This window comes from Papilio machaon, chromosome 5 (assembly GCF_912999745.1).
Source record: "Papilio machaon chromosome 5, ilPapMach1.1, whole genome shotgun sequence".
Taxonomy (NCBI): domain Eukaryota; kingdom Metazoa; phylum Arthropoda; class Insecta; order Lepidoptera; family Papilionidae; genus Papilio; species Papilio machaon.
This window is the reverse complement of record NC_059990.1, coordinates 278,617-304,900: the sequence shown is the minus strand read 5'-3', so window position 1 is coordinate 304,900 and position 26,284 is coordinate 278,617. Positions and strand designations below refer to the sequence as shown.

The following is a 26,284-nucleotide window of genomic DNA, read 5'->3' as shown; positions in this document are numbered from 1 at the left end:
ACATCGCCTTCAGTTTCCCGTTCGTAAACGCGGGACTCAGACGTTGTCTCAATAATTACCACAAGGCGCCATCGACTAAAATAGATTTCTGAGCAGAGGCTCGACGACAGTTTTATGGATGTTGATACCCCTGAAATTTGTTATGAGAATGCCCCTCACGAAGTCTGGATCCTTTACAATTAATTCGGGGTTAGAGGCTCCGTAATCCCCCAAGATTTTTTCATTTGAGTATTTCCAGTAAAATTCCGAACACATTTAAGTTACACTCTTATTCATTAAGTACTAGCTTTTACCCGCGACTCCGTCCGCGCGTAATAAAAAAATAGAAAACGGGGTAAAAATTATCCTATGTCCGTTTCCTGGTTCTAAGCTACCTGCCCACCAATTTTCAGTCAAATCGATTCGGCCGTTCTTGAGTTATAAATAGTGTAACTAACACAACTTTCTTTTATATATATAGATATGGGCATACTGTTGCCGAAGAATGGTACAGGTCATGTCTAATTCCTTTGTTCTCCCAACATTTAAGTCCTCGTGTCGTACTAGTACAATGAACAAAGTGCAACATGCGCGTTTTTCGACAGGTAAGTCGAGAATTTGTGACAAGGCTGATACGACGAGATAAGAACGTTACTGCAATAATATTGTAAAGTAATCGTCTTCAAACAAAACAATACTAAGCAATTACATCAAAGACATTTGGTTTTATGAAAATAAATTTATTTGATTATATTTTGTATCATTGAAATCTGGCTGCACTAAACATTTCTTATGGAACTGAATACCTGTAAAGAATACATAAAATATATTAAGTTCGTCACTGATATCCGCATCAGATAAAATTTCTAATGACAAATAAAATGTAAACTGGCCGATAAGATATTATTTATAAGTCTTTTTCTTAATAATATTATGATGATTTAGTAGGTAGTCATGCGACGCAACTCCCGGACCACCCAACAAATGCCTACGCGCACAATACTTATTCCAGGAGAGATAAGACATTTATAAACATCCGATGTGCCTTGCAGGCATAATCTGGGTGGTCCCTAGCATAGTGCATGGTAGAGATAAGTTAGTATTAAGTTAGTCTTAAGCGAGCAGTCGAATAAATGACATCTCAAACTTTAGTTGTCTTTTTAAAAAAGCTCCATCTGTTCGTTAACATTTGAGTGGCGCAGCCGGTAGGATACTCGTCATCCTGCTGCCGTGCTTTGCGTATATCTCGAGGCCCCAAAATTGGCCTTGTCGTGAGTGCTGGTAGCAAACGGGTATCCAACGAACCAAAGAAATAACTCTAACCAACGGCGAACAGATTCGGACATCGCAGTAAGCAGACTCAACGGAGGATGTGTGGCTTGTGAGTAGTCTACTTCACTATCTCCTTTTTCCACATCTTTTCCATTCTTTTTGTGTGTATAAATATAACTTTAGGTCGAACTTCACCTAATTGTTAACTGATTTTCGATATAGACGCACAAAAATTGGCGTTTATACGACGGCAATAGTAAAGTAATTTATAAAATAAGTATTATAGAGACATTAGAATAAAGTTAGTAATTTAAATTTTTAATTTGAATTGTGTAATTAGTTGATTGTTAATTGAATTGTGTAACCTTGAAAATAAAGTAAAATGACTGAAAGCAGGGAAAGCAGGGGAATTGTGGCCGTTCCCATGGAGATGTCTAAGGTCATACCAAAATTTGATGGGGACGAAAAACTCTTAAATTTGTACATTAAAAAGTGCGAATACGTATTAAATTGTTATAAATCGGAAAACAGCCAGGCACAAAATTTATATATGTTTCATGTAGTGTCAAGTAAATTAGTAGGTAAAGCCGCTCAATTACTGAGCGAACGACAGGACATAGAATCATGGGCCGAGTTGAAAACTGTATTAATACAATATTTTGGCGATCCACGGTCAGAAGAGTGCATTGCAATTGAACTCGAGACATTAAAAATTAACAATAACGAATCGTATCTCGATTTTTGTAACCGAATTCAACAGGTTAAAAGTACTTTAATTGCGAAAGTCAATACCATCTCAGACCTGCATGTTAAGAAAAGTAAAATTACGATCTACGACAATTTAGCGCTGAACGTTTTTCTCTATAATTTGCCCGAGGACCTCATACGTATTGTCAGACTCAAGGGCAGTTCAACACTTGAAAATGCGCTGTCTACAGTATTGGAGGAGGTTAACTTCCAGTTCCAGTACAATGCTAGGAATAAAATGTTTAGATCGAATGTAAGCAAACCACAGTTAACATCTTCACAAAATCCGTACGTAGAAAAGTTCGGTCTCAAACCATTTTTACCATCAAACAATAATGGAGGATTCAGATTCGGCAGCCCGAATCAATTTAGAATGCCCAGTCATCCACAAGGGTTGAATTCAGTACAACAATTTAAATTTGGGAATCCACCTCAAGGTCAGACCCTAGGCGGATTTAGACCGCCTACCCAAAACTTCCGTTTCGGTATACCTAATCAAGGACCTCAGGGTTACCGGCCGAATTTCAATCAGGCACCCCAAGGTTACCGACCGAATTTCAGTCAGGCACCCCAAGGTTACCGACCGAATTTCAGTCAGGCACCGCAACAAAGACCGGCCTTTAACCAATCATATCAAAATCAGTTCAAATTCGGCGTACAGCCGCCACCGAAACCGTTTGATTCCGATGTAACTATGCGCACAGCTTTACCAGCGTCCCGACCAAATAAAACATTCAATAATGAGATCGAAGTATATACGGAAGCTGACCCTAACGGTTATGACTATAATGCTTATAACACCTACTGTGACTACGATAACTATGACTATGACCCCACTCAGGTCAACGCGATGAATGTGACTGAATTTCACCACGATCAACCCCTAATGGACGAGTCAAATTTTCAAATGTTAGCCTCGGACACAGCCATGAAATAATAAATTTCAATTGTGCTAATTTTGCAAAATTGCCGTACATTTATTTACCCGAATTAGAAGCGAGATTCATGATAGACACTGGTAGTTCGCGTTCGTTCATCAGTCCACACAAAGCCGAAGAATTCTACGAACAAAATAAAATCGCAATGCCATTCGAAGTTATCAGTACTCATGGTAAAAGTCTTCACGACGAGGCCATACACATACCCCTGCCACCGACATTTCAAAGTGCGGATGCTCACACATTTTACGTGTATAGCGTGGACAAGGACTATGACGGCCTAATTGGTTCAGACTTACTAGCGCAACTCGATGCAAATATAGATATGAAACATCAAGTTCTTAGAACACGCGACACGGAAATTCCATTTATATATAACCCACGAATTAACATTAGACTCGAACCGCGATCTGAAACACGCGTGCAATTGCCCGTAGATTTATACAGTGGCACTGGCATTATAGATTATAGAGAGTTTTCAGACGGAATCCGAATGCCAGCTGCTCTTGTCAACTGTGTCAATGGACAGACGTACACGGTTATTCAGAATATCTTGGAGACACCGGTCACTCTTAAAATAAATAATATTACACAAGTAACTCCGTATGAACCTGTACAGTGTGACGTTAATTTGACTAATGACTTAGACAAGGACGTTATTACCGAAAATGACTTGGACAAAGACGAACACCTAATCGCGAACTTAGAAAGGATACGTCTCGATCACATGAATGACGAAGAGAGGCGCGCCATTAGTGAATTGTGTTTCGAATATAGGGATATCTTTTACTGTGACAAATTGCCCTTGACTTTTACCAATAAGGTCAAACATAAAATTCGCACTACCAATGACGACCCCATTTACGTACGACCATATCGTCAACCCCCTCCTGTAAACGACGAAATAAATAGACAAGTTGAAAAATTACTCGCAGATAACATCATTCAGGAATCCGTATCACCATGGAATGCTCCCGTGCATCTCGTACCGAAAAAGATCGACGCCTCGGGCGAGAAGAAATTCAGGATGGTCGTCGATTATAGAAGGCTGAACGAGATAACTACTGACGACAAGTATCCGTTGCCAAACATAACCGACTTGTTTGACAAATTGGGTAAATCTAATTATTTTACGACATTAGATTTGGCAAGCGGGTACCATCAGATAGAGATCGATGAAAAGGACCGCCAGAAAACTGCGTTCAGTTCCCAGGCTGGACACTTCGAGTTCTTAAGAATGCCGCTCGGACTTAAGACAGCTCCGGCCACGTTCCAGCGGGCAATGGACAGTATTCTGCGCGGACTTCAAGGAATTCATTGCCTTGTTTATTTGGACGACATAATTGTGTTTTCTACAAGCCTCCAAGAGCACGTGGGAAAACTACGAAAAATATTCGATAGGTTACGCGAAACGAATCTCAAAGTTCAAATTGACAAGTCGGAGTTCCTCCGTAAAGAGGTTCTATATCTAGGACATACAATTACAAAGGATGGGTTGAAGCCGAATACTGATAAAATTGACGCTATCCTTAAGTATCCACTCCCTAAAACTCAAACAGAAATCAAGAGTTTCCTGGGGCTGATTGGATATTACAGGAAATTTGTGAAAGATTTCGCAAAATTAACAAGACCAATGACAGTTTGCCTTAAAAAGAACAGCAAGGTAACAATCACAGAAGAGTTTGTAGAGGCGTTTGAAAAATGTAAGCAGCTGCTCACAAATGCGCCCTTACTACAGTTTCCCGATTTCGAAAAACCGTTTATTCTAACCACCGATGCTTCAGATTACGCTATCGGCGCCGTCCTATCGCAGGGAGCTGTCGGTAGCGATCGACCAATAGCATTTGCATCTAGGACGCTGAACGACGCTGAAACGCGTTACAGCGTTATAGAAAAGGAAGCACTGGCTATAGTATGGGCAGTGAAATATTTCCGCCCGTATCTTTACGGGAAGAAATTCACGATATACACGGACCATCGGCCACTGGCGTGGTTGAATTCATTCGAAGAATCTAACAGCAAAATAACTCGCTGGCGCCTCCGATTGGCGGAATATGACTATGAAGTCATTTATAAAAACGGCCGTCAAAACACTAATGCTGATGCCTTATCTAGGGTTAAAATCAATGCGTTAGGCAACGGTGAAGAAAACTCATCTGTCGCTGTGAATGTCGACGAAACGGAAATGCAAAAACGTCGTGACACTAAGAAAGCACCTAAACCTGACAAAAAGAGAGGGCGGAGGAAGACACCAATTAGTCCTGTAGCTCTTTCGTCCGATTCGGAAAAAGCTATAACGATTTCTTCTGCAAGCTCTATCTTAGAAAATAGAGCTCGTTCCCCGTTTTCGATCGCGACACCATCTAGCGATACTCTTAGTGCTCCGGAAACGGAAAGCATACTTTCCGAAACTGTACACTCCGCACGTGACGTTGACTCTATAGGCATACCGATACTAAAAGAGGCTATCGACACGAAACCTAATCAGATTTTAGTATACACATGGCTTAGAAATGACATTTCAGTCAAGGACATTTCAAACAAGAAACAAAAAATCTTAGAAATTCACTTACCCAAAGGAAGACCTGACCTAATAACAGATTTTCTCAAACGATACATCCGGAACAAAATAAAATATTTCATTTACTTCGAAGACGTACAACATAGAGTAGAATTCACAGCCGTAGTCATCAAACTGTTTAAAAAGGGATCTGTTAACATCCTCGAATGTACGGAAAGAGTAGTGTACATTGAAAACGAAGATGAACAAAGACAAATTATCCAAAAGTATCATATGGGTAAAAATTGTCATCGCGGCATTAAAGAGACGGTAACACACCTTAAGCGAACATATTTCTGGCATAACATGGACATAACAGTAGCCGCGGTTATTAATGCGTGCGAAGCATGTCAAAAAATGAAATATGATCGTAAACCTTTAAAACCCGCGATGCAACTAACACAAACTCAAAATAAACCATTCGAAGAAATATTCATAGACCTTTTTAAAATTGAAGGCAGATGTTTCTTAACTATCATAGATGCATTTAGTAAACAAGGACAGGCGATTGAGATTTCGAATCAGTCAGCACCTGAGGTTGTTAGGGCCCTTATCAAATATTTCTCATATTACGGGACTCCTCGCAAAATCAGTTCAGATTCCGGATCGGAATTCAACAATCGCCTAATACAGGAACTATTGGACTTTTATAAAATCCAACTACATTTAGGAACACCGAATAATCCTAACTCCATGGGATTAGTCGAACGATTTCACTCCACATTGATCGAAATATACCGATTAGCGAAGTACGAACAAAAATTAACAGACGCAGCATCCGTTATGACCTATGCCGTAATGGCTTATAACCACTCCATACACTCAGTAACAGGATTCACGCCTTTTGAGGTAGTATTTGGCCATACCGAATCCAAAAGCACATTTGAAACAAACATCGATAAAGAATATATGCAAGTTTTAATGCGTGATCATCTTAAACGAACGAAATTTATATATAAACATCTTACAGATAAAATGATACAAACTAAAGAAAAAGCAATAGCGAAAAGGGGAGGTGAAACAGATTTCAAAATCGACATAGATGACGTAGTTTTCTTTAAGGGGACTAATGTTAGACGTAGTAAGGATAAGCCTAGGTTTGACAAGGCGATAGTTACAGGGGAAGTGGAAAGAAACGTGGTAACGCTTAACAAGAACAATCGCGACATACGAGCTCCATTAAAGGATGTTAAACGTCCTCCACAGGCGCATCCTGGTCGTCCTGCTCGTGCTGAAGGCGGCGAGTCTACTGCAGGGCCTTCAAATGCAGTCACTTAAGAACGTGCCGGGAATATTTCCCGTCAAGGAAGGAAAGGCGGTAATAAGCAGAGAAAAATGGACACTCATAAGAATATTGGACCTTAATAACATTCAAGACGATTTAACATTAAACATCAACAAACTAAAAGAACTAAACACGCTTATAGAAGCAAATTTCAATCAGACTTACATAAATGTAGTATTTAGAAACTTTAGGATACAAGTAGAGTATATTAAGAATGTAACGTTAAATAAATATAAGCAGTTAGTTCCTAGTTTTAGAGTTAAGAGGGGTCTTATTAACCCATTAGGCAGTATCATTAAAACGATTACTGGCAATTTAGATCACGAAGATGCTAGGCGCTACGATCGGATTATTGGAGAAATTAAAACTAAACAAAACGCTCTTAACTACAAAATAACGTTGGTCACTGATTTTATTGAAAATCTTAACAACTGGTCTGTATCTGTTTATAATAATATAAACCAGTTAAATGATAACTTTAATATCGTCCAAAATAACTTGGAAAATATTAAAGAACAAGAAAGAACAGCTTTTAACACTAACATAATTGTTCATACGTATTCACTCATTTTACACAATTTTCAGAGCCTCTATAGCAGATTGGGTGAAATAGAAACAGCCATTGCCTTTAGCAAACTTAAGACACTACATCAATCAATTGTCGATTCTGAGAAATTGCTAATTGTACTAAAGGATATTGAAAAATCGGCAAGATTTGCATTTTCAGTAAGTTTAGATAATCTTGTTAAAATAGAACAAACTATAACTATAAAAGCATATTGTAAAGAAAATCAGTTAACATTTTTATTAGAAATTCCACTTATAGAGAAAGAGACCTATACATACTATAAATTGTACCCCACTCCTATTTCCCGTGATCACGATACTTACGTCATCCTTCCCAAATATCCTTACATGATAGTGAATGGACTCAACTCCGAACCACTCGCCGAGCCCTGTATAGCTACAACACCCTCCAACTTCATATGCTATGTTGACTCTACTAGCCAAATTTTGGAAGACCGTTGCATCACGGACATCATGAAGTACGCAACCAATCTCAGTTCCTGTGAATTTATACCTGTGGTCATCGACAACATCCTGATGCATCATATTCAGCCGAACCGTTGGATCATATTTGTGAAACAGAATACCCTACTGCAACAACAATGCAACAACGACATTTTCCAACGGTATGTACAAGGGTCACATGTTATAACTATAGAAGATCAAGCGTGTGAAGTGAAGATTGACAAATTTACCTTAAAAGTACATCCCCAAATGACAGAGCTCATGCAATATCTCAAGCTACCGGTTATAAGTCTGCCCCACATCAGTAACGTGAAGACTCGACAGCGAAAACCAATAATGATGGAAGATATGAACTTGAAAAACATGCAGTTATTAGCAAAATCAGTAAAAAGTATCAGTGAAAGTGAATTGGAAATTGGTAAAATTAGAGTCTATAGTGTCAGTGTCTGGACGATCATATTGTATTTAATTATAGCAGTTTTCATTGTGGTCATTTGGTATATTAGACTTAAGAAATTAGATTACACTTGTAACTTTCGAAATTCTCAGAATACTGATGATTCTGATAATTTCGAATCTCAGGGGGGAGAAGTCATGCGACGCAACTCCCGGACCACCCAACAAATGCCTACGCGCACAATACTTATTCCAGGAGAGATAAGACATTTATAAACATCCGATGTGCCTTGCAGGCATAATCTGGGTGGTCCCTAGCATAGTGCATGGTAGAGATAAGTTAGTATTAAGTTAGTCTTAAGCGAGCAGTCGAATAAATGACATCTCAAACTTTAGTTGTCTTTTTAAAAAAGCTCCATCTGTTCGTTAACATTTGAGTAGGTATGTAGAAGTTCACTACTGCCGTAAAATTATATTTATTTATACCATTGTCAAAGTGTCACAGCAAGGGAATTTCACTGTTGTGACGTGAAGTTGACGCAGTATTTTGGACTCGATCCATGTATCGGAATATTCATTTTCTGTACATCCTCTCCTCTGTCCTTAAGAATTAGGCATCGCATCTAACTTATTGGTGATAATGTTATAAATGCGAAAGTTTGGATGGATGGATGTTTGTTATCATTGAACTCCAGAACAGCTGCATGGATCTGGGTATTAGGTGTAGATATAGAACACTGTCTAGAAAAACATATAATTTACTAACTACGTGTTTGGCGCCCAGTTGGCCGTCCTAGGTATCGCTGGATGGATGAGGTGGATCTTCGGGACCTGCAGGTCCGAGACTGGGTCGGGACGGCGCGGGATCGGAAAAAGTAAAAACTTTTGTTGTCGGAGGCCAAGGCCCACTTCGGGTCACTGCGTCGCCCTAGTTAGTTAGTTACGTTTTTTTTTTATTCCGCGCTGACGGAGTTGCGGGTGAAAGCTAGAATATACAAAAAATATACAAGTTATTATTGAATGATAATTGATGTTTAACTTTGTACCAGAATATTTAAAGTTAAACATAAGTAAGAAATACAATTTGTTCTTAATCCCAAATACATGGTGTTATTCAATTTACTAATCTTATATCTATTTTACATGCCAATCAACGCTGGCACACAATTGGCATAAAGCCGCATTCACATTTGTCTGAAGCCGCGTTCACATTTGCCTGACGTGTTGTGTCGTGATGCGTCAGAAAGGTATCGGTCTCATACAATTAATATGGTTGCGTGCACACTTCTCTGACGCAGTGTGTCGTGATGGCTTGTGTCGTGTCGCGTCAGTGGCGATCCCGGTCCGCGTCAGTTGGGTGAGGTGCGGGGGACGGCGCAGCGACACGACACAGCGGGTCGGACTAGTGTGCACGCGCACGTGTCGTGTTGTGACGCGTCAGAAGGTATGGACGACGAGCTGATCGAGTACGTACGACAATATAAAGCGATTTATGATACAAAATGTAAACAATATAAGGATCAATCTATTAAAACTAAACTATCTTTTTGTATTTACTGGATGTATCCAATATCTTCTTTTTTTTTGTTTTATTAGAAGTGTTGTCAGTGCCGATAACTGCATATCTTCTTCATAATCTGAATCCGAATCGGATGATTCATGAAAAAACATTGCGAATGTGTAAACTCTCCGAGAGCTATAACGGAACTGATTAAAAATGCGTCATAACGCGTCACATAGATGTGAACAGTAGCCATCACGACAGAAAGCATCACGACACGACACGTCAGACAAATGTGAATGCGGCTTGACGTGTTGTGTCGTGATGCGTCAGAAAGGTATCGGTCTCATAGAATTAATATGGTTGCGTGCACACTTCTCTGACGCAGTGTGTTGTGATGGCTTGTGTCGTGTCGCGTCAGTAGCGATCCCGGTCCGCGTCAGTTGGGTGAGGTGCGGGGGACGGCGCAGCGACACGACACAGCGGGTCGGACTAGTGTGCACGCGCACGTGTTGTGTTGTGACGCGTCAGAAGTTAGACATTCTAAAATACTGATGAAATTTTTCAGCATCACTCTCAAGCTCTTTAACGAGACAATGAAACTCGCCTTTAGTCTCTCTTTTTGTATTTACTGGATGTATCCAATATCTTCTTCTCTTTCTTTGTTTTATTAGAAGTGTTGCCAGTGCCAATAACTGCATATCTTCTTCATAATGTGAATCTGAATCGTATGATTCATGAAAAAACATTGCGAATGTGTAAACTCTCTGAGAGCTATAACGGAACTGATTAAAAATGCGTCATAACGCGTCACATAGATGTGAACAGTAGCCATCACGACAGAAAGCATCACGACACAACACGTCAGACAAATGTGAATGCGGCTTAATGTAAACACTGACGTCAGTGAGCCAAAACAGTCCATGACAAGCCAACGCTACTGTCCCACTGGACTGGCATAAAGTAAACCAGGAATTAATGTCTTACTTCTTACTAATATTACAAGTATTACTCATTAAAAAAACATACTTATGATTTCTTGCCTACCGAAAACTTTTTAAGGCTATTTTGAATTGAATTCATTTTAATCCATTTTTTTTTCATAATCGAATAGAATTTATCTCAGCTGATAATTTTAATACAGAGAATATGCGTAGGTTGGCACTTAGGTACATATTTCTGTTCATGACTACCTGGCAAGGAAGTGTAAACAGGTAAGTAAATATTATAGGTAACTACACCTATCTGATAATCATTCCAAATTGGTGATAAAAATATGAATATCTTATATGGTTATCAAATGGGTAAAGGTCGGTCTTCCTCGTCTCTTATAACATATTTTAAATACACAAGTTTTGATGGCTGTATATACAAATATTTTTTAAAATCTAGGTATACCACCTAGAATAGACAGACCTCGGTGTCACATAGATATTGAACATAATCTTAGAACTTTAAATTAATTTAGTTTCCACTTTAATTGCTACATTTGTTATACTCATTGTCTATTTTTTCTGATGCAATAGAAAGCGAAGTAATTGGCTCCTTAAATCCGGGTGAACCTAGTTAAGGAGCCAAGGCGATAATGATGCTGTAATTATTTAAGTATGTATTAAAGAATCTTTAATCTGGAAGAACACAAAGGCTACATTTATTTTTAATCCGCACGGACGGAGTCGCGAGCGACAGCTAGTAATTGTATATAGATAAAGCACCCAAGGTCGCCGCAACGATACAGCTACACACACACTAGCCTAAATTATTCGTCATTTTTATTTTCGTCAAAACACGATCAAGGAATTATGACTAAACTAAATTGCTCTGCGAAATGTCCAAAGGTCGTAGAGCAGTGTGCAAATGGTAGATTAATATACCTAGCAACACACACATTCGTAAAGAATGACGAGAGCCAAAATGTAAAATCACGATAATTGTCTTTTTAGCGTCTTCAAAAAGAAGGAGGCTATCAATTCGACTGTTTTTTTTTTTTGTGTGTTACCGCGATGGTCCGGCCGCTGGTGGTCCGATATTGATAAAAATTATTTTAATGGAAAGGAAATGCTTTCAGACGGGTCCCATTTTTTTGATTATTTTTTAAAATAACTAGAAGACTAAGATTTTTAGTTTAGCTTCAAAATGCGTTGCGAAAATTAGGGTTTTTTTGCTTTCATCGCTTACGTAAACTATAGGACCTACATAAAAATGATGTATTGAAGTATTGTAGCTATTTAAATGCGCTAAATAAAAGTCCGCGATAGCATATAAATCTATTTTTTATAGTTTTCTCACAATAAGCATTTTTTTTCTTTAGAAACATCAATTAAATTATTTCCGACGCTATTATTCGAGTTCAGTATTACCCATATGTAAATAAATATGTTCATTATCAAGAGAATTTAATGTATAATCTACATTTGCCCTTGAAGCTATATCATTATGTCTAATAGTTTAGGAGATATCGAAAGAATAAAATTACGCGGAAACGAAAAATGCTACATCGCGTTATACCTACTTAGGCCGAAACTGACTCCAAAATAACAATAATTATACATTAAAGACATGTTACAAGAAAGAAGAGAACTTTCTTTAGAGGGTTTTCATGACATTATTTTTTATTTTGTTCGTTTTATAATATTACTAGTTTTCGCCCGCAACTCCGGAATTAGAAAAAAACTTAATTAGTAGCCTATGTGTTCTTCCAGACTGTGTTCTACATCTGTACTAAATTTCATCAAGATCCATGCAGTCGTTCCGGAGATACCTACAAACATCCATCCATCCATCTAAACATTCACATTTATAATATTAGTATGAAGTAAGATTAAGAACCGAATTAATTTTGAACCGTGACAATAAAAGTCGTTATTGATCACAAAAAAACTATGAGGTACATTTCTATGATTTTTTACTGTCAACACTTTGATGTTTAGTTTAAAGTTTTATTGTATTAGTTCAAATAATAATTACATTATCAAGAAATTATTGTTTCCAAATTCAAAGAGGACAACCATTAAAAATCGAATACATTCATACCCGATATTACATAACCCATACTTACTGAATTGATAAACTAAACACAAAGTCCACACAGGTACAGCGATACGCTAGTCTAGTCCGCGCTGCATTAAAAAAACGTAATACGTATATTCTTCCAGACTATGTTCTACATCTGTGCCCAATTTCCTTCAAAGGGTAGGGCTTTGGATACCCTTCGCTTCAGATTGCGCAAAGAATTACAGCAGGCGCTCTAACCTAGTGTCATTTTCAAGTCTTGGCCACTATTTGTATGCTGACAGCAGTTCCTTGTATACACATTTAAGAATATGCAATTACAACAACATATAAAAAATAACGCCTTTGAAGATGAGTCAAAAGTTCTTCTACGAAAATATTGCTATTATATATTTAAAGTGTTACTAACATGTAAAAAATGTAAAGCGATGAGATATCTTTCTAGTATAAAGTTACTTAAAGATTATTTAATTTAAAACTTTTTGTTAATTTTATATAAAAAGGAACGTATGAAATACCATGTTGCAACTAAAAAAGTGTAAGATATAAAGAGACATTTATTACGCCTTACATTCAACACTTACGTACACCCATTGTCCCTTCGGTCACAGATTGCCGCATAAAGATATGAACTCATATATCGTTGGTAAGTAGGGTCGATGTTGCCGTCGACGTGTGACTGATATTTGGGCGCTCACCGCAGGAGCCGAGCCTCTGCCTCTGCCGCTCTTCAAGCAAATTTATGTCCGCACACGTAACCCTTTACATCGCCACCTGACGCAGATGAGTTTCAATCTTGTTCAGAATTAAACAACACATTCTATTACATAATTTAATTACGAGGTTCGAATTATAATCGTATTTTTTTAATGGTGATAGTGTTGGAACATTTATCGATGAACGAAAACCAGGTAAGTTTTTATCGACAGGTGTCGGGTGAGTAATGATCTCTACACCGCTGCCGTCGCGCCGTTGCCACTCGCTATTCAAATGATAAACGACCACTAGCACATCACTAAAACGCTCTCGTCACTCAAACTAACAACATTAACAAAATGAGTTAACGTCATACCGTACTGGTGAGGTAAAAGATGACTAAAATCAAGGTATCTAATATATCTGATATTTTACTTTGTATTGGGATGTTTCAGAGAGGAAATCAATAATGTTTTCCAACTACATTTCAGGTACATTTCAGTTTAAATAACATACAATAATTAATTTATCCACAATTCATAACAAAGTTAAGTATAAAATTAATATCATCATCGTCATCATCATCATCATGTTCATCATCATCATCATTAGTCTTTGTCTGTCCACTGCTGGACATAGATAGTATAAGATGTAGCTGCCTTCCCCAAATCAAATTAATTGAAAATAGCTCAATGAATTACTGATCTGATCTTTGAACATAACAAATGGTGATCTATTTATAATACCCTTCTTTTTAATTAGAGAACCCAGGCCGTAGTAAATGTAGGGTTCGTGTGAAGGCATAAATTACATGGAGAACGGCTGACCGAGGGCGGGCTACCACACGGCCTTTCTGCCACATGCAATCGAGATTGAATATAAATTAATTAAGTAAAGTTGGATACCTGTCAATAACCTTATTTGTAACAATACCTTTGCTATATATTTAAAAAAACGCAAAAAAAGAATGATAAACGATTGGCATCTGTTAGTGGGAAGTTGCTCAAATGAAGCAATTCTGATTCGTATAATAAAGTGAATTTATCTTTTGGTGTTACCTTCTTTAATTTGAATCTTACTAATGTGGCACAGAAAACCATCAAGGTGAACATTGAATGTTAAATAAGGCAATCATATATTATTAAAGAAGGACACTTGACGTGCTTTTCTTTTTGATCGATTAAGAACTAAGTGCGACGTAAATTTGTTTCGAGAAAACAACATCAATTGCTCTATAAAATATTTAGGAAACATTAAAAAAAAAAACATTTTTAATCCACGAATTTCACTGAATCAGAGAGAAATGCAGCGTGTTTGTGTTCATCTCAGTTTCGACACGTTCACGTTTTACACTCCATTAGGAACTGCTGCAGGCGTCCCCGAAAAACTTTTTACCTAATAATGTTTCAAGTTTTGCACAAAATGCATTCACAGTTTCCAAGTATTATGCGCAATTTCCTGAGATTTTAAAGTTCTTTCGCAATCTACGTATATTTTAATATCGCAAATTTTTGCAGGTGTTTTCTTTCCAAACATTTGTGCGAAACTAAATAACCGGAGGTGAAAAATTATTTCTCAATTTTCCCTCTTATGTAAAATCTTATTTATATTATAAGACGGATTAGATAGATGCATGGATGGATGGATGTTTGTTTTAAGGTATCGCTGGAACGGCTCAACACATCTGGATGAACACATAGGCTTAAGTTTTTTTTAATGCCGCGCGGACAGAGTCGCGGGCGACAGCTAGTGATCAATATACAAATATTATTGAATTAAAAATGAATTAAACAACAATATATGTTGCAATAACAATTTTCCTACACTTTGAGAGTTTCCAATCGGCTTGTTTAGTTTACTTTCCGGTCTCTGGTCGTTCAAAGGGGATTAGACGTTGCAGCGGTGACGGCAACGGCGGACTACAGAGGAGTCTACATACAAAGACAGTTGTCTGGATCTAACATTCGATCGCCTTTGTCTTAGCCGTTATATTTTAGTTTCATCTCTTTGTCAATTTTATACTACACTCCGTATATTCCCTTTTCTTACAAAGGAAATACAGTTCACTGGAAATAGAAAATGTTTAACAATAAAATAAAACAGACAAATTAAATCCATCATTTATTGTTTAAAAAATAAAGTTTTATTCTCTTGCTTAACCTATTTTAATTATTCTTTAATTTCTTGCTTAACTTTATTTGAGTTCATTAAAAAAATAAACTTATAAACTAATTTAAAATGTAATTCATACACGAGAACAAGGTCTAAAATGGACATCCAAATAAAAAATGTACAATACCTACGGTACTTAAATGAAATTGAGCGAATGTGAATTTCTTGGAAAGTAAATTTTTGAGCAAAGCTCGCTTGCCGAACTAGTATCATAGACAAGGGAATAACCTAACCTTAAAAAAAAATCTGACTGATTGTCTGTGTTTTAAAATGCAGGTTGTAAAATTATTTAATTTAAACTTAATAAGCACTTTTATTTTAGAATATACTCGAAAGCATCGAAAATTAGATTCAGCCATAAGAAAAAAAAGTTATTGCAAGTGAGATTTGAATTTGCGCTTTTCACCATTTTTTAAGATTTCCACGTCTATTATATGTGTTTTTTTGACGTTGTAACATAGGGTATATTGATGATGGGGAAGAAGATTATCGAATGACACTTCACTCGTCAAAATCGGTTCAGTCGCTTTAGGTCGTCACAATTTACCGTCTAGAAATATTAAACCTACATATAAACCCACACACATAAAAACAAAATTACCTACGCGCGAAAAACTTTACCCTCTAGTCAGACGAGTAAAAATAAAGAAATAATTTCGAAGTATAAAAATACTCGAACTATAAAACTATAACAGGAAACCTATTTTTTGTAACACTGAAAAAAAAGGTTCCGTCGAAACAAATTTCGCTTGTGCCCAGTAATGCTCTGAACTGAATAAAAGTTATTGAGAGCTGCACAACGCTTTTTACATTTTTTTGGTTTAAAATGTCAAATAATACTACGAGTATTCCATGTTCATTTGATTTTTATGTTAAAACTTTAGGGTTATTTATACAGACCCGAGAGTGTTTTTTGCAAAAAAAATTTCATTTCTGTAAAACCAAAAATATTTTTTTAAGTAAACTTCCTTTTTAACTTTCAAATTATTTTAACATTTTTGTTATTTTATATGTCACCACAACTAATGACAACCAGTACATATAAATATTAACGTGTATTCAAAGAAAGTAGTAAAAAATGTTTGAAAAAAAGATATTGGTCCGTTCAGGCCGCTGTGTTGGTACTTCAATAAATATTAGATTACGCGGGAGCGGGCGTTATTAAGACGAATGGGGTGCTTTTATGGCACCAGGACATTCATGAAAATATATGAATATTAAACTTCCCTTAGGGAATACTAAACCATATAATATAGAGTTTTTTTTAGAGTCAAACAGTAACTAGAATAATAAAATTTCTAGAGTGTAGACAAAAAAGGAGTTACGATTTTTTTATTCTTCCATATGTTAAAGTCTCGTTTAGATATTTACTAGTTTATTTGAAAAGATTATAATAGTCCACATATATTATTCAACCCAATATAAATGTAGGGACACAACGTGTTCGTTTATTTCGTACATTAATAAAATATTCATGCGACAACAGTGATTTCATCGAAAGCAATAATTTATGAATGGGATTATTTATCATAGTTAAACGCACAATTAATATTTGTTTTATTCAACCAAATAATACAATATTTAAAAACTTGCTGGAAAATAATAAACATTTACAAAGTTAATACTAAATTCTACAGCTGATATACTTGCAATAAAACATACTGTTGTCTACTTTTAAAAAAAGAGAATTAAAGAGATATACTGATGTTACTATAATTGTTTCTGTAGTGGAGACCCACTGTAACAGTATGACTTGCGGCGGCGTATGGTATTGTGTGGACTTTATACGGTTGCGGTCGGGTGGGCTTTTATACTAGTGCTACACGGGGGTAGAATAGTGAGGCAAAATATTGCTAGATAGCGTCGGCGGCTCTGAGGTTAAGCACTTGACTTGTAATCTACACGATCAAATTCCGCCATGTACCAATGTGTTTTTCGATTTACACATTATGTACTCGTATAATCATTCGACGTTCTTACTATGAATGAAAACATTGTGATGCAATCTGCGAAGAAATACAAAAATATGTGTGAAGTCGACAACCTCGCACTGGGTCATCGTGGTTGTCTGTAGCCTAGTAACCCCTAACTTAGAATAGGCTCCGAGTCCCTCAATGGGGACGTATAGTGAGCTGATGATGATGATGACTTCTAGTGAGAACAATAATAGTACTGTACTGTCATACTGCTCTACATTACTGATATGACCCAGTGTATAACTTAGTTGCAGTGGTTGCATATTTATGAGATTAGCGCTCGGGTCGACTCCTCGAAGAACCCTTTTCATTTCATGCACCGTATATTCCGCTCATCTCGATTTCGTTTAAAGCTCAATAATCTTAACTTATGGTGATATAGGAATTCGTTTAGATTTGCAATCAGTGTGCATATATTATGAAACATTTTATTATGAATTAATTTGCTATTAATTTGTTATGGATAAAATAAGATATAGATAACGTAAAAGGATACACATAAAAGCGATTTGTGATTCCCGAAACAAACAACAAATTAAAGATTTTATCTGATAGTGTCATGATGATTGATTCAAAAAATAAATTTGTTTCTGAATAGTAAATCACTCAGAATGGAACGATAAACCTTAAACCTGTGAAATGATGTTAACGGATAGAACGCAAATACACGGTTTGAAATTTCTCTCCAAATCAAAACATCGGTAAAATATTACATTTGATAATTTATTTTATATAAAAATCACTGCTGATTTTTTCACATGTAATTAATTTAATGGAGTAGAAAAGATGTTTTTGTGATTTTAACAGATGGCTCTGGGCGTCGCTGTTAACAGTTTACTTAATATGTTGCATCGTCCTCTTATATGTTTGGATGGATCGTTTTTTACAAAATCCAACATACATCGTTTTATTAGAATCTCATAAAACTGAAACCATGTTTCCTGCAGTGATAGTATGCCCAGAAATAGCGTTCCCACGCAATAAAATTGAAGAATTCATTAAAAATCTGTAAGTATTCTCTTCTCCTCTCTCATATTTGACTTCTCCTTCTGTATTCTTTTCTTTTCAAGGATCGGATGTTTGTTTTGTAAGTGTTGGAGTGTAGCAGAAGTCCCTAGTTTATCAAATTACTCGCACTTTTGCCGCATCTTACCATTTGAAAGACGAAGCGGTGAAATATTTTTTACAGCGATTATCCGGGAAATTACACTGAAGAGTATTTACGAGCACATATTCAACAGTTGGCAGCATTTTTTTCTCCGGACGTGTTCTATAGCTTGAATGATTTGGAAATAATTGAGAACATTCTAGATCACAACAACGTGGATGTAGAGACGGCAGGATTAAGTCTTACGGCATCTTGTGAAGAATGTATAACACGGTATAATGGATACTTTACTAATAATTAAATAGTTAGTGGAAGTTTCTTTATTCTTTTAATAAAAAAAATTATCGTTTGCTTCCAACTACCATTTTGTTTAAGTAGCTGACAAATGTATATTTTTTGTAACCGTTTCATTCGAAACAATTCGTGGTAAGATAGAAAATGGCTAACGTCAATAGTCAAATGGTAGGATTCGAACACAATTCTTCTAGATCGGTAATCTGTACCTTATAACTACTAACCATTAGGGTGTGGGAGCTTAAAAATTATCTTGTGCAATATATATTTGTAGATGATATTATTTACCATAATATTATATTACTTTTATATCTTGCCCATTATTTTACTGAAAATCCGCAGATGTCGGTGGTGTGGACGTTTTGTAAATTGTACGGAACTTTTCAAAATGGTTCTGACAACTTATGGATTTTGCTGTATGTTTAACGGCCGTTATTTGCAAAGGTACATTTAATTTCATTGATCCTCATTCAAAGAGTGGTAAGAGGACGTGGGGGGTCGTGTTTCTTCTGTAGTCCGTTGTATACGATAGTATGTAATTGCATATTACAGATAAATAACGTATTTCATGATAAAACACGAAGTTTAATTTAAATTAGTTTTTGATCAAATGGATAAACGGCTACACCCCTAAATTGAGGCAAACAAGTTCTCAAGAAGCATGCTTAACATAAAGCTGACCGATGGAGAAACGAAACGTCTCCAAAAAATAAAACAAAAACTAAAGTGGAATTGGACATGAATTATTATAAGTACAAACAAAAGAAAATGTATTAGAGACATCACGTGCCTCATCGTATCATAACATAATCCATCCATTTTTTTTTAGATTCGCCAGTCTTCTTCTCTGATAGTATTGATGACACTTGCATTTATTTTAAGGGACTTGACCGATTTAGAATCGGTACCGGCGCCATCCAACAACAAAATTTTCAAAAACTTTGACTTCACCGACGGTCTAATGTTAGTTGTAAACCAAAGCCAAGCCACTCCTTTCGATGTCGATATCTCCTACAAGTGGGTAAGTCAAACTGACATATCTGTTATTAAAATGTTAAAATAAGTAAAAGTGCTAACATTTTTGTAAAATTTTCTAGCTTTCCCTCCATGGCAGTCAACGCTATGTAAACCTGCCAGAAAATGGCACGCCCATAACCCCGGGCACGGAGCTGCATGCCAGGTACATCCCTAATATGCTGCGTGTTGACTATGAGGCGGCCAACATTGACAGAGATCAGAAACGTTGTCGCATGAGTCACGAGGCCTTGGAATACTTCCCCGTATACCGCAAGTATAAATATTTTTACATTATGAATAAACTAGTCCTTAACCACGATCCAAAGAAATTTAAAGTGGTGATATCGCCGAAAGATGGTAAGCGTAAACACTTTGTACGAATAAGGAACGATAATTCGAATCTCGTAGTTCTAACTTTGAATTTCTATTCCCTGTTATTAGCCCTTTGAGTAGTCCTTTCCGTATCCTTTAGTGTAATCATAGAATTTGTCGTAGACAACATTGCTTGATGGAGACAGAAATGAGGAGAACGATAGAGCTCTGCGGGTGTCTGAAGCTGGGACACCTGCGCGTGCCTGGCGTGCCCGTGTGCCGCGCGCGCAGTTTGCAGTGCGCCAGGCTCGCTTCAGGTAATGAAAATTTTAGTTATAAACTATTACGACATTTAAGTATCTTTTTTATGCATAAGACATTAGGCTGATTTATACCAGCTTTCGAGTCTTCCGTTCCAAATCCGAAATTGTTCAGTTTCAAGGAGAAAAATAGAGGTAACGATTTGTTTTTCTTCAAGTGTTTCTACAGCGGGAACTCGTTGTTATGTAGCGAATTTTGATGTATGTTTCAGTGTCATTTGGTAAATTCGACTACAACTGTCCCGTGACCTGCGATGCAGATACGATGGATTATTTCACAACCTCTTCTTATGACTTGAATACAAACATTTCTCCCAATGATGACTTTTAGTGAGTAAAAATGTTAGAAGGTTTTCTTAGATATTCTAATATGTCTGCGGCAGTTTCTATTTAATATACTCGTAGCTTGTAAGTACTATAAATATTTATACGGTCCTGCACATATCTGCGTAGAAATTCAATGATACGTGTGAAGTCAGCTAACCCTCACTGGGCCAGCATGGTTGACTATGGCCTAGTAACCCCTAACTTAGGGTAGGCTCCGAGCTCCTCAGTGGGGACGTATAGTGAGCTGATGATGATGATGATGATGATAAATATTTCTATTCACAGTGCTGACTTGGATTTCAATAAGGTCAGCATAATCAGAGTATTTGTTAAACACCGCAACAAGGTGTTGTTGAGAAAATCTTACTTTACTCATTTTGAACTATTTGGTAAGTATTGTATTAGTAGTATAATTAATATTTTCAAATCGACTTATTGAGTTTTATCAAATTAAATACGATTATTTTGCAATTTACTGGTGAGGTTAACTTCTTTAACAATCCGTTTTGATAATTCTTATAGTGTTTTGTATCATGAGTACTAGATAGAGAGATATAAATCATCTAAATATTTATCTATCTAATCTAAGTATCTAAAAATCAGTTAATGAGTAGAAAAACTGAAAGGTGGCGCTAGCGCCAATTAGTAGCCTTTCATCTGTCATCCGTTAAAGTTTTTCAACGTCGTTATAGCGCTATAGTTAGTGCGATTTAAAAAAGCGTATTCCTTTTTTTTCATTTTTAAATAATGTATTAGTCCATACATTATTTAAACAAAATACTTTGTTGTTTATTTTTTGATTGAAATTCGACGGAAGACTACAGTCCACAGAGTTGTTTAAATATAAAATAAAGTGTTTTTGTATATCTGTGCAGTATATTTAGTACTACTATCACTCTTGATGACTCATGCTGACATATAGTGAACAAAATTCAGTTTTTCTCCCCATTCTTATAATGAATAAACTTTTATAAATGTATTTCTATATTACATCTATCTGTTTTATCAATTATGTGTCCTTCATGTGTTTTCTTTTCAGCGCAACTCGGAGGACTTTTCAGCGTATTTTTCGGCTGCAGCGTCCTGTCTATATGGGAAATAGTCATGTTGCTTTGGCGTGCTGCGAGATCAACGATTTCATCTATTAAATATAAATGGAACTGATTTAAAAAGAACATTAAAATACCATGGTTCTAACATATTACTAATAAATACATGCATCTTTATTTGATTTAGAAATAATTTTAATGTGTGCAATTAAAAATTTATTTTAAAAACATTGCGTTTGTCAAACAAGCTTTATGGTGATGATTTCGACTACCTATAGCAAAAAAGGTGCGTTAAACGGGCGAGTATTTTCAACCTAATACTAAAGAAATCAGTCAGAACTTAGCTAATTTATCTAATTCACTCGCATTCGCAATTTGTCAATACTAACACTGACATTGTCACGATGTAAGATATGTTGCATCTGAAATTTCACTTCTACCTTTTTCCTCTGACGCGCCTTAAGAAGTAGTTATAAATTGAAGTGCTTCATCCATCAGTTGTCATTGTGTCTGCGGTGTCGCGCAGGTTTGACGTGCAGTCATTTGTTACCTGGGACTTAAACAATAGAGTTCTGCGCTGAGTGCCTTATCATTAATCAATTGATTATTTTTATCGTAAAATAATCTTTGAAGTAATTCGAATGGTTCATAAAAACAGTACGCGATACTTTTGCTAACAGATCGCTTTTTACCATCAAATATATTGAAAGCAGGTTACAATTACCTTTAAATAAGGGATGTAATAAAATAAACATATTTTTTAGAGAACACACATTTAAGAGAAATTGACCATATGTACTAGTCCAGGAAAAATAATAGCCGTTAAAAGCAAAAGAAATTCTGTGGAAAAATGAAACAATATATCGGAGGGAGTGAAGTAGGTTGCAAGACAATGCAAACGTAGCGGTCTCGGTCCGTGAACAACAAAACTGCATAAAGCATAGAACGGACAATAGGCATCGGAGGAAATGGATATGTCCATGGGACGGCCTCGACGCGATGACAAGGCGCCGCTGCTTTTCCTTTGCACTTCCGAAAACGATTGGACGTTTAATATTCTCACTGCATTTCAATACAAAGATTTAAATAATGGGAAAATTTCTTTTAAAAGATCCGTGTACACTGTTACATATTTGTATCCCTAGTCGGTGACAGTAACCGTGTACTTTACTAGTTGTAATTTCCTTATCATCACAATACATTTTGTTATGTACTGAATAAAATTGTCTTAAAGAAACATCTCGTCTTTGTATTATTTAAGCTTAACTAGAAAATTTACATATTAGTTCAACAAGCCTGCGAAATACGTCTGCGGAATGCGGAAGAACAAAAAAAAATATAGGTATTTTTTAGTGCTCTGTGCTCTTTTTGTTACAACTTAAATCAAACTGAATTTTGTGACGCTCATTAGAATATTTATCAAATCGCGGTTTTAAAGATATGATTCTTTTTATATTTTCTAAATGTATGTACATTTAATAAAACACAGGTGTTTTAAAAAGTTAAGTACAGCGCCCTCTTACGTAAAGTCTGGCAAACAATTCATAACCGCACTAAATAATATCAGTTACATTTTGGTCACTTAAAGTAAATATAAAGAAAATGAAATTATACTATGTGCACTTATGTTTGGTCCATTAGTAGCATGTGTTAAACTTGTGGAAAATACGAGTACAAGAAACGTGTCAAACCTCAACATCGCTTAATCCATAGCGGCGCTGACACTCCGGTTAAATCTCCTTCAATCAAAGGAGATTAAACAAGTAAACAAGCTACGGCTTTGCTAAAACCCGACGGATTATGGTACAACAGTGCCAGAACATCGGAGATAGAATAGGGTTTTATAGCTTTTGGAAATGACATCGCCAAACAAGTGAAGCGAGTAAAAAAACACCTGAATGAAAAACCTAAAAAGTGAGTAAAAAAAAAACAGATATCCTAAGCCAAGCTTAATATATCTCGAAACTTCCTATCGCGTTATTATTTTTCTTTAGCTTCTTAGGAAGTCTGTTATTTAATTTAAACTTTCGTGAATTTCTTTGGTCGGATATAAATAATGTTGATTTCCCATGCGCTTTTACGATGTTTTCCTTAACGGTTCCATTATCATGAAAAGTTAACAAGAAGAGTTCTCAAAATTCAAATCAATCTTTATATCATCTAAAAATTGGACTTTAAACTGTGAAATAGCAAAAATATGTCATCGGCAATTTTGTTGTGGCGGCCATCTTGAATTCGATCATAGTTTCCATTCTGTATTTTACCGAGTAGGCGAGTTTTGTATTTTGTGACCTTTTGAATCGGTTCAGTGCTGATTTACACACCTCTTTATAAATTCCAATGTAATCCGTAGAGTCGAGTGATATAAATTTAAATTTTGCTCTCGAAATATCATAGGCGTAATGTGATTGGTTAACCGAAGAACTGGACCTACAACTCAATTAATCCTTTTTAACCGATTTCAAAAGGTTCCAGTTTAGGTTGTAACTAAACGTAACTAGGTCTAAGACATCTGAGATATATATATTAAACTAAGAAAGAAGAGGACTTTCAGGTCTTTTGATGACATTATTTTGTTACTTTTTAATGCATTTTGTTTAAGAACGTAACATGTGTCAAACTATATTTATTTTAACATTTGAGTTTAACTCATTTTTCAAATTTTCATTGTTAAATATTATTCAAGTCTCTTTTTTATTACTATGTGAGTACATACATATGCAAGTGAAAAAAAACCACGAGCTTAAAATTGCTCATTTTTGTTAACGCTTCTTTATCTTGTCGCAACGAGAGAGAACATTTTATCGGGCAGGTGGAAGGGCGGGGAGGGGCGGGTAGCTGCGGTTGATTTGGGTTGACACGTGATTGATGCCGCGGCGCCCAACGCCATCTATTTCGTTCGCTTGTTGAATAATTTACGTGGTTATGTACGTGTTGTTGATCATTCGAGTATGTGAATAAGTTGTTATAGACTTTTGTTTATAATATTTTGAGCTTTTTTATCTATATTAATAACGGTTTGTGTATTCTTGTACAGACTTTGAAAGATGAAAACAAATGTGCGCTTAAAAATGCATTTAAATTACAATTTTTAACTTTCTCTTAACGCCATCTAGTTATCTACTGATACGATTATCACACACAGTTTATATTTATATATTATTATACGCAATAACAAAATCAAAACAGTGAAAAAAAAATTGGCTGATTCGAGTGATGAAATATCTCGGCCACACAGAAGGCAGGAGTGATGTTGCCAGAGGTCTGATTTGTCTTTTTTTACTTCTCACCCTTTTCATATGGAAAATTATAGGAAGATAATGCATCTCGCATTTGGATGAGGCGGGGATACATAGGATGAAGGAGAAAAAGTCTTCTTTCGTGCGCCTCTCCTCTGTCGATTAAAGGTAGTTAACGTACATGCAAATGCAGGTATCCATGGACAGCGGTCTTGTCTTAATTTTGGCGAATTTATGTAGCTAATTAACCATAAAAATGTACATGCCTAATGTACAGTCTGGTGCATAAAAATGTTTACAAATTAAAACGAATCAGGCCGTCGGTTTCAAAAATACTTACTACACGTATTTGCTAAGAACATATGGACGGAAGCATACCGATCGGTTCGGGTTTAATACGTATTTTTAAAACCAAAACATATATACTAGTTTCTGAAGCTTTGTAAATTAAGAATTCGAGAAATTCGTTTCTAGGGTTGTTTTCCGTTGGGTCGATCTCTTGTTCAATAAAGTAAACGGAAAACTACCGAGCGACACGTGCACACAATTGTGCTTCACACAAACTGCATCTTGAAAATACTTCTTATACTATATACTGCTTATACTACAACTGTAATAGTTTTAAACTATTTTTGGTTAAATTTAATGTTTCTTTTTAGAAAAGTAATTTTAATATTAAAACAAAATCTGAAAATTAGAGAAATACGAACATCTCAATTTATTAATTATTATGAAATACTCTGGATTCCTTCCCATGGAGTTAACAATGCGAAATTAAGAGACAGGTGAATAAAGAAATATAAATAATAGTAACAATCAAGAACTTAAAGCCACTTAGCCACCAGACCTAAAATTGTTTAGAATTGCGAAGTTTTCTTAAGTTAAAAGTTATTTCTTAAGTTCTCTATTGGTTTCGGAGAAATCGGTCTTCGAAAAATTTGTTAACTAAACTTATCATTTTTCTGTCCTTCGTTTTTTTATTGTAGTATATTTTGCCTTTTTGTACATCACTCGAACTTTGTTAAACGTTGAATTCAGGGTTTTTTGATACT

General features: G+C 36.0%; 1 protein-coding gene across 1 annotated transcript; it reads left to right on the top strand.

Annotated features, from left to right (window-relative positions):
• Window positions 1-1,575: 1,575 nt before the first annotated feature.
• Window positions 1,576-2,935, top strand: LOC123721004. The gene has a single exon (XM_045677990.1). The coding sequence runs from the start codon at window positions 1,634-1,636 to the stop codon at window positions 2,933-2,935; it is 1,302 nt and encodes a 433-aa protein (XP_045533946.1). The 5' UTR covers window positions 1,576-1,633.
• Window positions 2,936-26,284: the final 23,349 nt, after the last annotated feature.

What these genes read in the sequence shown, in the direction of transcription:
- LOC123721004 (XM_045677990.1), top strand. Translation starts at nt 1,634, where the DNA reads ATGACTGAAAGCAGGGAAAGCAGGGGAATTGTGGCCGTTCCCATGGAG.